Source organism: Magallana gigas, chromosome 8, assembly GCF_963853765.1.
Source record: "Magallana gigas chromosome 8, xbMagGiga1.1, whole genome shotgun sequence".
Lineage (NCBI taxonomy): Eukaryota > Metazoa > Mollusca > Bivalvia > Ostreida > Ostreidae > Magallana > Magallana gigas.
Genome location: NC_088860.1, coordinates 45,705,608 through 45,720,233, shown reverse-complemented (window position 1 = coordinate 45,720,233; position 14,626 = coordinate 45,705,608). Strand labels below are relative to the sequence as shown.

Here is a 14,626-nt window from a genome sequence, read left to right as displayed (position 1 = left end):
GTTGGTCTTTTTTGTAAGTCGGATTTACTTGATCCCACATTCAAGGTTTTAATAAATCTAATATATTTCAATGTCCTCTTACCTATTTCTATTGAAAAAAACGGAAAAGATGAAGAGCAGTGTTTCTGATTAAAATAACGCTGTATAATATAATATTAAGTTATTTAACAAATGCATTTGTCGGTATATTGAAAAAAATATCAACATTTCCGAAATGCATGTACAAAGTTAAAAAAACAAACAACAATAGAATGTCCTCAATATATTTATTCTTTGGAACAAACAGCACAGACAAGTTCTCTTCCCTCAACATACGGTGGGCACTTTAAGGAACCACATCGACCTTCTACGGAGAAAAACAATCTACCATTGTTATTGGCATGACCCGCATGTAAAGTGTCTGGTTTTTCGTCAACACAGGTGTACATTGAACCAGCTGCATGACCATAATGTCCCGCCATTAGGTAACCATGGTACTCTAACTTCCATCCTTTGTAACACGTTTTCCTGGCTACAAAGTCATTTGTGCTTATTTTTACGCATTAAAAAATGTGAACATGATTCTAAAAGACACGAAAGAGTTACATGTCTATCAGTTTGAAAAATGATAAGAAACATGCAAACTTTCTTCTTAACAAAGCCCAAATTTACCCCTAAACAAAAGGCAATTTTTAACGGGCTTTTACTTACCTGGAAACATTTTGACGACAGATCTATTTTGAAGAAGACAAACAGCACATGGTACATCATGTTCATAGAATGTGCGTAAGTAACCGGGTGAGGAGTGTGTTTCGTATTCCGTACCATAAACAAGAGCTCTGCTATCGTCATCCCCATCAGTGTAGATCCCCCACTCTGGATCTCTTGGTAAACACAAGAGATCAACTGCTGCGCCGTTGTGATCATACCATGAACCGCCAGTGAAACCTTAAACAATCAGAAAAACGTTATAATTACATCATTTTCTGTTTTTCTGTTTATTTTTTTTACTTACAAATTTATGTAATCCCAAAATACAAGATTTTGTTTTCATTGAAAAAAATCTACAATTTCTAGACTAAACTCATAAATTCGGCTGTAAAAGATGTTTTTCATTGTGTCAAAATAGAGTATATTTTAAGGGTATTTTACCTGATAAAACTAACTCAGCATCCGAATGACATGTTTTCTTTCCCCATCTTGTGTAAACAACGCTACTATTTTTTGTTTCTAAAACATAAACAGAATCGTATTTGTAACATTTGATTCTTAAATACTTTTTATTCAACTACATGTCATAAAAAACATATATCTACCTTGCATTTTTTGTGCATCAACCTCTGTTTTTTCTTGAATTGTTTTCAATGATTTTTCAATTTGGTCAGTAAAACTTTTGAATTCCCGCCTCAAAGCTTCTACTTGGTATGCTCCTAGAGCAGAAGAAAGTTGTCCTGTCAGATAACCCTGCAGCATGTCTTTACAACTTCCATTGCTTGTTTCAGCCCGAACTTCCAGTGCAAAAATCAGGAGAATAGGAAAAACAATCATCTGCAGTACATTTAAAATCAAAATTAATTTTGTCAGTACTTAACATCATATCTATATAATGTTATTCTAAGTTCTATATTAGGTCAAATATTAAAAGAATAGCCTTTGCATGTTGAAATTTCGAAATATGTTCATTTTGTGAGGCTATTGGTAAAGTTTCAGGACCCGTGTTGCATGAATTGTAATAAAGCATAAACGTTACATCTGATTTACATATATCTAATGAAAGATACTTGTGTTGTGTTTTGGGTACATTATATGTGTGTTTTTATGACTGAGCTAAAAAGTGTGTGCAATTCACGAATGCACTAAAAAAAATACTAAAAATAGTTTAGATATATGTGCGGGTTTTTTTAAAATATTTTTTTGAACAAATACCGACAGATAGAATGTATCGTATATTAGAACTCTTTATGAACGGATGAGAAAATATAATGATAAAGTGAATTGTGAAAGTCAACTTACCATTATCAATCCTTAAACTATCACGTATTATCTATATCAGAAAGTGTTTATATATGTTACAAGAGAGCAGCCACAACATCCGATGACTTTGTTCAACATACGCATTTGTAAAATTCTAATCAGATCGAAATTAAATTGTAACTGTATACCATGCCTAGGTCTTGAGTTACACAATCGAATATAATGTGCGTTAAACAAACTTTTGACAAAAAAAATATCCTTTATAGCTTATAACACATTTTATCATCTATTTCTGCAGTTGTACCAGTTAAGATAAATACATTTTAAAGCTTTTTTTCAAGTCAGTTCACGTTGTGCAACGCCTTTCCAAATATTATAAAAACAGCACATTTGATTGATTGTTAAATCGAGAGTTTAGTAATGTTCACAATTTATTCCCAAAGACATGTTTGTATTAGTTATTCTTTTAGGTATAAAATTACGGAATTTAGAATTGTAAAATTAATTTGATTTAATTATATTTTTTCTTAAATAAAGAGGATAGCTTCAGTAGAAAAAAAAAATGTGTAAATTTTGCAACTAACTACCATAGCTTGGCGTGTTTTCTATTATTAAAAGTATGTGTTATCTGTACATACCCCACATTTTTTTTAACTCCACCCACTATCTCAGATATAAACAACATCAAGAATGTTTTGTTCTTACACGTCTACGATACTGTTCACAATAAGAGATTCCTACAGATAAAAATTGCCAATAACTCAACAAGGATAACTGACTTACGAATTAAGTTCGCCGAATAAATCCCATTTGTGGTTTGAAACAAAACAAAGCAATGACTTAGTTAGAATGGCCCTTTTTAAATATTTTTCTCCATGTATGCGAACACGTGTAAGGTCATATCGGGTTAATCGTATCATGTAGAAAGATTTCATAGAAATTAAAGATATATCGCGATAGGGACGCGTTTAAATAGTAAACCTGTATTGTGGACAGAGTGAATAGCGGCGGTCAATTGATTTGACATTTATTATTCCCGGTTTTGCAAAATACATTTCTCAAAGATTTTTGCTGTGTTTATAATTTGAAATGTCTGAAGTTTAAATATGTACATCTTTATTCGCGCATTTTTGAAAACCAACATGTATATTATTGATACAGAGAATCAAATAGGATTTTAAAAAGAGTAAAACATCATTTGAAATTTAAATCATATTTCAATAAGAGCATTGCACACCTTAGGTTTTGTATACATACAATTGTGTAAATTAGTTTATTTTTTTAAGCAAGTATCGATACTAAAAGCCGGAAAATTGGTAAATATAAAATAAAAATATGACATTGAACAGTCGATTTGTTCCTGAGCTACATGTATGAGTTTTTGTAAATACAGAATACTTGATGTTTGTTGGCGACTGAAAATCATTTTAGAAATTCACCAAATGCATGTACAATGGACACATATACGACCAACACAAAAGGTACAGATTGGACTTTTAAAAGTTTGAAATAGATATAACGACTAATTGTAAACTGTAGTACAAATAGTTTACCTCAAATCATGACGTGCAGATACGCGATGGGCGTGAACATAATGACACTCGGGATCTACTCGATTAACTACTGCTATCAACATTGTGAAGTGCCAGTCTGACATCTTATTTTAAATATTACGCAATGTCCTTATAAGAATATTTTTTATCTTAAAAATATTTATTCAAAATTTAAAAAAAAATGAATATTTAGTTAGTAATATGAAGCAACAGAAAAAGTTCTTCATCGTTTCGGGGATTTTTTTTTAAATATCATTAAGGCAGAGACTATTCTAAATACAGTTCTTAAAACATGGTTTAAATTTAATTTTTACATGGATTCTTTTGACATACATCAAGAAATTGGAATTAGGATTAATCAAGAATTTTGTTAGAAGTATGTGGTGCTTCTGACTAATAAATGGCATAATATTTTACAAACAAGGTGTTTGTCGGACAAAAAGAAAAGAAACAATCGATATATAAATCAATCAAATAAAAAGATATTCTCTCTCTCTCTCTCTCTATCTCTCTCTCTCAACTATATGTGATACCTCGATATGTAGGCAAACATGCCGTTAACTCTATCCGTTACTTAGTTGATTTATAGAAATACGTGCCTGTTAAATAGTCTCTCTGATTTTTATATTCATTGAAATCAAGGTATAGCTTCATAGCAAACACGATTATGCGTCAACAAATCTTATTTATTTTGTCAACATGTTCTCATGCCGTTAGATAAATGTGTTGTAGCGCAACCGAGCGTGCGGTCATATTTCTCCACTATTCTCTATAAATTAATCCATTTTAATTCACCTCTAATTTCCTTCTTTGGTAGCGTAAATAAAAGTCCAATTATCTATTTACAAATTTATTCCGTTTTCTTACATATTAACAATTTACACAGACATAGGTCACTTTCTAAATCTGCCTCTCGAACTACTCTACTCTGTACATCTCTTCTCACTCACGCTTTCACCCATATATATACATAACGGGAGCAGCTCCGCCGGAGCTGCTAGTACCCGGCAGCTCCTCGGTAGCTGCCGGTCAGTGATTACGTAATACACATACACACGCTTTAGTTGACAAACATATCACTCTCTACAGTGTCATATGATACATAAAATAATAACTACCGCGATACTGTGTACACACTGGTGAGTGAACTGTACTGTAAATTCTTAGTTAAAGTCCTAAATTATTTAATAAACGCGTTAAATTTTGACAAGCATGCATATTATAAAATAATGACAAAAAGTCGGCGTTGACGATTTTATACTCTCGCGATCTCATGCAAAACATTTAAATGGCGGTTAAGTACTCTCTTAAAATAAGGAATCTACAGTAATTATTAAACATTTTAATGTAGATTTATGAAAAAACAAATATGTTAAAGTGTAATAACATATATGTTTTTAATTATTTATCTCATACGTGTGGTGTATATTACCCGTGTGATAAACCTTTGCTATATCACACGGGTGATGCTATATCAAATACTTCCGGTCGGAACTACTTTTGACACAGCCCCTCGCTTCAACGCTTCAGTGACCTATTTTCGAAGATTTGCTAGTACTTTCAATATAACTATATGATATCTTCAACAAAAATTAATATAAAATTGATTTTTTCAAAGATTTAAATTACAAATATGAAGGAAAACACATAACTGCATAGCACAGGCGTTGGAACCGGGGGGGGGGGGGGGGGGGCTATTGTGAGTGGGGGGGGGGGAGGTTAGCCCCCCCCCCCAACGCCTTTTTTGCAAATTTATTCATAATCGTAACCACAAGACCCTTTTTTCTTGTTTGTCAAGATTTTTGATAAATTTAGCCCACTTCCAACTTTCAATTTGCTTTGTAAAGTTTATAAAACTACAAATTACGTTAACTATCAAGGAGTTCATCCTGACGACGCGATGAAAACAGAGCGCTCTGGTTGTGTTTATATACAAGAACTTACCGAAATAATGTTTCATGAGACTTTTATTCCACCACCAGTAAGCATCCCTATTCTGACACTATTTTCAATTTCGAATCATAAGGCTAGCCTAGTTTTTGTTTTATTGAACATCATGCATCAAAAACTGTTTCTCCTTCGAGTCAATTCAAACTAACGAGCATTCGCAACTTCGTCTATGTCAACAAACTTTATTATTCAAGTCTTCTAATCGGAATTGCCATTTAATCAAGTGAAAAAGCTCTAAGAAAAATTATCTAGAGCTAAACAATTATTTTAAGGTTTATTTTAGTGAAACTTTACATTAAAACAGTTAGATTTTTCTCAGGAATGACGTACTAAATTGTATTGCGCAAGGTCAAAATAGCCGCATAACACAACGTTGCATCATCGTTTTTAATCTTTGAAAAAAAAAAACCAATTTGGGTCACACAAGGGACTGTCTCAAAAGCTTCATAATATAAATCAAATTGTATGAGATAAATAGAACATCTATAATTGTGTGATTTTATATTTGCTTTATCCAACTCGTTGAAATGGTTATATTTGCTCGGCAAGCCTCGCGAGTATATACACCATTTCAACTTGTTGGATAAAGCAAATATAAAATCACACAATATAGATATCCTCTATACATATATCTTGTTTAAATGACGCGATATTCTTTAGTAGATTGCGATATGCTTAGAATTACAGTAAAACGCATTTAGTACAAACACAGAAATAGCAAAATCTCGGATACGGTAATAGCAGTTAGATTTTTTGATACGATTGACTGAAGCCAGGTGTTGCGTTTCTTCGGAACTTTGTAACTAGAATTTCTCAGTTTAATTAAAATTAATTACCTTTAATTTACTTCTTATAAGATTAATCACAAAAATCTGAGTAAAATTACTAGTCAGAACATGTACAATTTTCTACAAAGTGGTTTGTTTTTTGTTTTTTGTTTTTTTGTTTTTTTTTTTGGGGGGGGGGTAGATTTCTACCCTTATATATTTCGCAACTTTTCATGATTTTTAAGCTGTAAAGATTTCCTCGGCTCATTTCCTGCAACGGGTTTACGTTCCGTACCGTATGCATGTTGCACCATCACATGTCAGAAACGTACGGTGTATAGTTTATTATGTTCCATCCACATACAGCTGTACTTTTCTTATTAATTTACCCTCCACCTCTGTAACTAGACTGTGTAAAGTCAACACAACAATTATAGCGCAAGTGTTGCATTTCATTTCTGGTTCTCATGTACTTAACATTAGGATCCTACTTTTTGCATATCAATTTGAACAAAAGACATCCCTCTAACTAATGATAATCATTAAAAATTATTTAATGAATATTAGCAACACTCAAAAAATTTCAAGTACAACAACTTTGAATTTTATAAAAATATTGCCGGTTATTTTTTTCGAAACTGTCCCTTGTTTTTGTTTTGTGGCCTTGGTAATTTTTTTTAAAAAAATTGAAAAAAGTTTGCACAACCATTTAACATATTAGTTTGAAGTATTTATTTTTACATGAATTCTTTACTTTACAATTGAATATTAAATGGTTTGAAGAATGTATTTTCATTTAAAGTATCAATTAAAAACATACAGTGAAACTGCTATAGTAATCATTACAAATTTGTTATCTGATATATCTTTTCTTTTAAGATTTAATTGAAACATATACCAAAAACACTTCTGTAAACTATAACGAGAATCGAGCTTTGTTTACAAAACAAAGAACTTTAAACTTTGTAGTTTGCTTGTTACTCGATAATTAACATTTACATATTCGACAAAGCATTAAAAATACCCATATTAATCATTTTAAATACTCGAAATAAATATGAACATTTCTAATTTTAAGCTGACATCGTGTTTAATTCCCTTTAAATGGGATGACGAAAATACACTTTTTAATGTTAATGATAATGTAATATACTATCCTTTCTTTAGCCTATTGTTCCATATCTGAAGCAGATAATAAATACTCAGGAGTTATTTTTATTGATGACGAATGTAACGTGCTGTTTTTGGCTGAATCAATTGTTAGCTAAAATGCTGAAATGAAAAAAAGTAACTACTTTTCTGATATTTATTCCATGGAACAAACAGCACACACGAGTTCTCTTCCTTCCACATAGGGTGGGCATTTCAATGATCCACATCGTGCCTCAACGGAGTAAAACAGGTATCCATTTTTATTGGAATGGCCTCCATGTAAGGTATCTGGATGCTCGTCAATACAGGTGTACATTGTACTAGCTAGTTGGCCATGATACCCTGCCATTAGATAGCCACTATACTCCAACTTCCACCCTTTGTAACACGATTTCCTTGCTACAAATACATAAAATACAGGTAAATGAAATAAAATAATATTTGTAAAACTGTCCTTCTTTGTTTTGCTCTACAAGATATAAGACCAGCCCCTACTGAGTCATCTCAAAGTGACTTTTCAAACATGAATAAACATACAACTATTTACTAAACGGTTTCAAGCTTCATAAATAAGTCCTTAAATAGTCAGATATCTTTATCTCAAAAAACAGCTCGGTCGTCTATTTTATGCTAGGCAATTTTTTTTTCGGCCAAAATTATGAAAAGATTAATTCTATCCCCGTGTAAAATGCAAACAGCAAAAAGACAAATTTTCAATATACAGTTTGTAATGAATTAGTCTAATACGCGACACATCTTTGGATATTAGGTACGATATTGATATACAAACACTTCAGCGAATCATAAGCTGACAGGTCAACGGCAGTTATTTCATCGCTAGATCTTATTAAGAGCATGTCTACGAGAAAACCATGCAAAAGGTGGTGGGAGCAAGGTTCTCTGATCAACTTCATATTTTGTGTGTAACAGTGTGCATCTATATGAAATAATATGCCACAATTTTTTTTTTGATGTGGTCAGTCTAAACTTGGTCCTGCAGCACTGTTCCTAAAAATAGCATTTTGACCCTTTTAAGAATAACATTTTGCATAATTCACCAAATTATTGTTAAGAATTCTGAGTTTAGTTTCAATATAAATTCAAAAAGTCATTTAGAGTTAACACTAACAAGATACATTTGTGTAAGTCATTTTGTGAGAATTCCCAAATATTCTTTCTGTTAAGTGTAGATAGGTCACGAATTTGGCATGTTTCCAACTTTTTGTAAAATTATAAAAATATACATTTTTTAAATGCTTAAAAGTCAGAAAATGGCACTTTAAATTCACTAAATCTGTTTCTAGTTATAAAAGGACATGTATCTTTACAATATATCAAAAATCTGTCTTTGGACTCTCAATAATATTGCAAATATATTGTCTTAAAGTTGGACATTTTTTTACTTTTAAAACTCTCCAAAATCTGTAGTTTAGCGTTAGTTTTACATTGTCACAAGTATATTATGAAAAAAAAACCGATATATTCGCGAGCCAAACAATATTTTATTGAACTGAAGGGCTGCTTCAACACATTTCAGGGTTTTTCTTTTAAATCAATGCCATTAATTAAAACACGAGAAATCATGGGAAAATGGGAATTTGAATATTCCAGTACATGTAAGCTGAAGTGAACTTAACTATTTTTTTTAAAATCTTATATATCTCACTATTAATGAAAGAAAAAGTAAGCAAGCTTATATACTCCCTACACCCCATTATTTGCCAGTGCTACACATTAAGACAGACAGAGTACCCATTATATACATGAATGAATAATTACCGGGGCAAAACTACAAAACTCAAAATACTGAAGTACTTAAACAGTCTGGGCGGACTCCGAAAACGGAGTAAACGGAAGTGATTTCTCAAAAGAAAAAATACTCCGAAAAAGGAGTTCGGCGCATGCGCAGTTAATCAAAATATCCCATTTTTACGTGAAAACAGGGCACTCAGGAAAATTGATCGTGCAAAGCGGATTATTCATATGCAGGTCTGAAAATACGTTTAAATGCTTTATAAGACATGTTTCAACAGAATGTATTTGGCAAAAATATACGTTCGTTGGGCAAATCAAATTTTATTTGTTGTCAAAGTTGGTCAATTCTGTTTCCAATGACGAAGCCAATAAAGTGAATTAATTAATGTTTTTTCCATGATTTTACTATTATTAAAGATAATTTATGTGCTAGGGTGTGAAATACACTATTACTGTTAGTTTTTTTTATCCCGTTTGTAGTCATTACACCGTTCTTTTGATCACGCGCTGACTCGCCAAGTCGGCACTTCTTAAAACCTTGTATACATCGTAATTTTGTCGTATTTAAAAAAAAAACATCATCTATATTAAAGGCTTGAATACTTACATTAGTGCAACATTTAATTTTCAATTATGTCTTAATTTGAAGTCTGATTTTCTTATCTTATAACTCCTGGTCGACCACGTATGAGTTTTAATATTTGTATGTATTTTTCCTGTTGTTTACCGAAACATTTCCACATTTTTGTCTGGTATAATTTTAAGATTAATCATTTCTGAGTCGTTCCATATTTTTTTTCAAGCTTCTGAAGGATTTTAATCTATTTTTCAATCACGTTTTTACGGGAAAGGGAGGCAACTCTCCATTATTTACATTAGCTACAAAACGGAAGTTGAGAAAATCGCAATGCATGACGGTGCCAAATACTCCGTTTTCGGAGTTTACTCCTTTTTCGGAGTCCGCCCAGACTGTTAAAGCCGGGCTCTTTTGGTGTGTAATTTTACATATTGTTTACTACAGATTGGCAATCTCTCTCTCTCTCTCTCTCTCTCTCTCTCTCTCTCTCTCTCTCTCTCTCTCTCTCTCTCTCTAATTCGATAAACATAGTGATACATGTATTGATCTTTTCACTTTTTTTATACTTGAACTAGTGATATTTTAATTCAGGAAGTAGGACCAAATTTCAAAGCCCCCCCCCCCAAAAAAAAAAAATCCCAAAACAAGCAAACAAACAAAAACAAAAACCAAAAAGATCACCTCAATAGAAAAAAATGATTAAACATATATTTGTTGAAATTAACAGACGATTTTTTAAAATGTGGAAGTGGTGTGGAACCCATTGCCAATGAATGTCTATCACATTAAATAATTATAGAATAAGGTAGATTTGGTAATTATTTTGGTCCGACAGTATAAAGGATTGAATTTTTATTGTTTGAGGGGTGGAGGGACCCAATATCAAACCTGCAAAATCGTTAATAAAAATATAATACATTATAAATTATACTTAAAATTTGTAAATATCGGCATAATAGTTATAATATAGAGACACATTTTATTAGCATTTCATTTTTTTCCCATTTTTTTAATCATAAGACAATAAGAGAGTGTAAAATTTTTGACTTTTTTCTAAGACTGCTTCATAATTATGGGACCAGGTCCTTTTATGATGGGTTATGATTAAATAACATCCCAAATAACATTCCCACAAAAACAAGTTATGATGTCTTTATTAATATTTGGGATAACTTTTTTATAGTTTATGTTAATATTTATTGGGTTTTCGCAGGTTAAGATCCCCGGGGGAAAGGGTAACCTAACGCCTCTTTTTTTCCTTTACAGCTATATTTCAATTTTAAGAAAAGCTACAAACTTTAGTTTTTTCCAAGAGGAGATAAACTGCTAATAGAGAGGTAGGTCAAAGGGAGTAGAGCTTTTTATTTATTTCAAATGTACTTACTGTGATACATTCTCTGACTTCTAAAGAACTAAAAAAAAACCTGGCCCCTATAAACCTATAAATATTATAACTTATAAAAGGTCTGATTCATAAAAAAAATATGTAAAAAGAAGGATCGAAGAAATGAACTATAGCTTACAATATAAATTCTTCCATCAGGCGGATCAAAACTTGCAATGATACTGCGCACAGGTATAGTTATATTTGATAAAAGTAATTTAATTAGGATTTTAAAATTTAAATGCGAATCACATTGAAAAGGGGTGCAATTACTCACTTTAATTCAAACAGTCAAAATCAATACTTATAAGAGTGTAATCTTAACATATGCAGGGTGGTTTATAGATGGCCAATGAAATATACGCGTAAAGAAATGTGATGTCTATTGCAACAGACTCCGATGTTAACGATGAAAAATTGCACGAGGCATTCCTAGTGAATTCCAAATGATTTCAACATAGAAAGAATAATCTTACCGTGACCAGGCTACGCTCAGGTCAAACCGGGTCCGTAGGACATCTGTCATTTTAACGATATATTATTCTATCTAATTTCAACATACCCCATTTTAAATTGAATCTTTGTAATAAGAAATCAGTTCTTGTTTTTGTGGATTTTTTCGAGTAAAATATGATAATCTGTGAATGATATTATATTAGAAAATTTCCCTTTCATCTATTTAAATTGCACTTCTATCACAGGTTTGTATATTTTGTTTAAAAATCGAAATCGTCCAAATGTGCTGCTTAAATATATCGGGACTGAATATAGCAGTTTATAGACTAGATACAAGTTTTCATCAAACTTCAATATGTGATATAGTGAATAACACTAACAAGACGGGGCAATTTTTGTGCAATTAAAATCATTCAATATCATAATATATATTAACAACAGTTACACTCACAGCATTTCTCAATACTTTGTCTGAACTTGAACTTGTTTTGTCAACATTCTAAATAGTTTACCTTCTCTACAGAAGAGTGCAACAGGGGGGACAATTCTAACAGTAGTAATGAAATGCACATGTAATGAATAAGAATTCTATTAGAAACAATGATATCAACTATTTTTTTTTAATTAAAAGCAAAATAAGGTGTTTCTTTCATGTTTAATTACAAATGTTGACTTCAGTGGATTAAAATCGCTTGTAAAATAAAATTTTAAAAACCAACAAATTTTTATTTTGTTTGAAAATGGGATGTTTTTGTTAATTTATTACTTTTTAGTCCTTGAGAGTCCAAAGATGGATTTTATATATTTATAACAATACATCAGACAGTTTCTATTTAACTCAAAATTTCTAAAAATAATGCGCCATTTTCTGAGAAATTCTTTCTGAAAAATTGACAAAAATGTATAATTATCATTTCTTGGCATCCTGCCAACATTTACACCCTTGGGACTTCATGGTGTAAATAGAAATATGAAAATAAATATGCAATGCAACGATTAAAGGCTTCCTCTTTAAAAATATAGTCTTATTTTTTTTCAAACATTGTTTACACATTTTGTAATTAATTACTGAATTTGACACCTTTTCTCTTAACTTTTCTGGGTTTTAGAGGCAAATTAACCAGAATGCAATACTGGCCGTTACTATAAATAGAAACATCCAGTGTAAAAACAAACATCATATATCTGACTCTAGATGGGTATCCTTTAAATCTATGATAAAATTCTGTTCATTCTTGAGACTTGCTGCCACAGCTTTTTTCCATATTTGCATGGTTCTCTTGTAGACATACTCTTAAGCGTTTTTAAGAGGGGCGGGTTTAAAAATCGAATATTAATTGGATTGAAATGCACAATATATTTTTTATCTGTGCCATAATAAAAACTAATGTGCGAAAACTGCATGTTCATCTTTTGGGGGAGAAATGCTATAATTAATCTATGTTCTTTTGATAAAAAAAAAAGACAACTTTATCCAAACGCAAGACAAATTGACATTTTTGGCGAACATTTTCACTAACCTGGAAACATTTTGACGACTGATTTATTTCTAAGAAGACAAACAGCACAGGGTACATCATGTTGATAGAATGTGCGTATGTACCCGGGAGAGGCTTGTGTTTCGTATTCCGCACCATAAACACGAGCTCTGCTATCGTCATCCCCATCAGTGTAGATCCCCCACTCTGGATCTCTTGGTAAACACAGGAGATCAACTGCTGCTCCCTTGTTGCTATACCAAGAACCGCCGGTGTAACCTTCAGATTTCATCAAAACATTCGCATTACATTTACATATTGTGATTCAACGCCTTATAATACTTACCTTAAAATTTTGTTTAATAGAGAAGTGAAAAGTTTTTCGTTTTTAATTTAAAAAAACAAATGCTGTCTCGACTGAATTGCAAAAGGAAATTGTAAGACGATTTTTGTCAGATAGGAGTGATTTCAGGGAAAAAAATTACCTGATAGAACTAACTCGGCATTTGAAGGACACGTCTTCTTTCCCCATCTTGTGTACACAACGCTGCTGTTTTTGGTTTCTTAAAATATTGTCAATTATGTAATTAAAAAAATGCACGTAAAATTAAGGTATTTGAATAAAACAGTTTTTTTCCTAGATTGATTTAATAAATATAATATCATATATAATAAAATATATAACGATAATCTCTAAATATCATAAAAATGTTGCCTTTTATTTTCTGTGCGCCAAACTCTGTTTTTTCTTGAATTGTTTTTATTGATTTTTCAATTTGGTCGGTGAAACTCTTAAATTCCCGCCTCAGCGCCTCTACTTGGTATGCTCCTAGAGCAGACGACAATTGTCCAGTCAAATAACTCTGCAGCATGTCTTTACAACTTCCATTGCTTGTTTCCGCTCGTACACCCATCACAAAAAGCACAAAAATAAGAGCCACAGTCATCTAAATTACATTTTAATACATTATTAATTTTGTAAACACTTTAATCTAATCTAACTTAATGTTAACCTAGTTTTATTTTTTTTTTAAACCGGTTTTTTTTTTATAGATTTCTGGTATATTCATTTTGTCAGACTTTTGTTAAATTTATAACACCTGTATTAAATAGATATAAACTGTTTTTGATTAACAATTCACACCATACAGATGAATGTAAACAATACATTGTATATCGCATATGCACATATTTATTTTAACCAAAACGACTTGAATGCGGGTTAACGGCTTATTAAATAGCACTTTTTTACGATAAACTTTTTTTGATATCACTGATTTAAAGCCCTGGTTCAAATATCCTCATCAGAGAATCAAAGATAAGAACATCTAATGATATATTTGTAAACTGTTAAAATGAACTTACTATTATCAATCCATAAACTATCGCTAAACATCTTTTTCAGTAAGTATTAATATATTTTATAACAGAGAGTTCACAGCAGCAGGTGCATTTGTTTAACCTACGCATTTTGAAAATGCTAATCAAATCTAAATTAAATTGAAACGTATACCATAACTAGGTCTAATGTTACACAAATGAATATCCTGTGCGTGTAATAGACTTTTCTATACATGATGTTTAAGTAATCACAAACTATA

General features: G+C 31.5%; 2 protein-coding genes across 2 annotated transcripts; both read right to left on the bottom strand.

Annotated features, from left to right (window-relative positions):
- Positions 1-259: 259 nt before the first annotated feature.
- LOC105325506 (uncharacterized) lies at positions 260-1,550 on the bottom strand. Its single transcript, XM_034472272.2, has 4 exons — positions 1,296-1,550; positions 1,132-1,209; positions 691-927; positions 260-511 (listed from the first exon to the last, which is right to left on the bottom strand). Exons 1-4 carry the CDS (start codon positions 1,525-1,527, stop codon positions 267-269), a joined length of 792 nt encoding a protein of 263 aa, XP_034328163.2. The 5' UTR covers positions 1,528-1,550; the 3' UTR covers positions 260-266.
- Positions 1,551-7,515: 5,965 nt separating this feature from the next.
- Positions 7,516-13,972, bottom strand: LOC117686729 (uncharacterized). Its single transcript, XM_034462376.2, has 4 exons — positions 13,741-13,972; positions 13,511-13,588; positions 13,068-13,304; positions 7,516-7,774 (listed from the first exon to the last, which is right to left on the bottom strand). The coding sequence occupies exons 1-4, from the start codon at positions 13,970-13,972 to the stop codon at positions 7,530-7,532; spliced, it is 792 nt and encodes a 263-aa protein (XP_034318267.2). The 3' UTR covers positions 7,516-7,529.
- Positions 13,973-14,626: the final 654 nt, after the last annotated feature.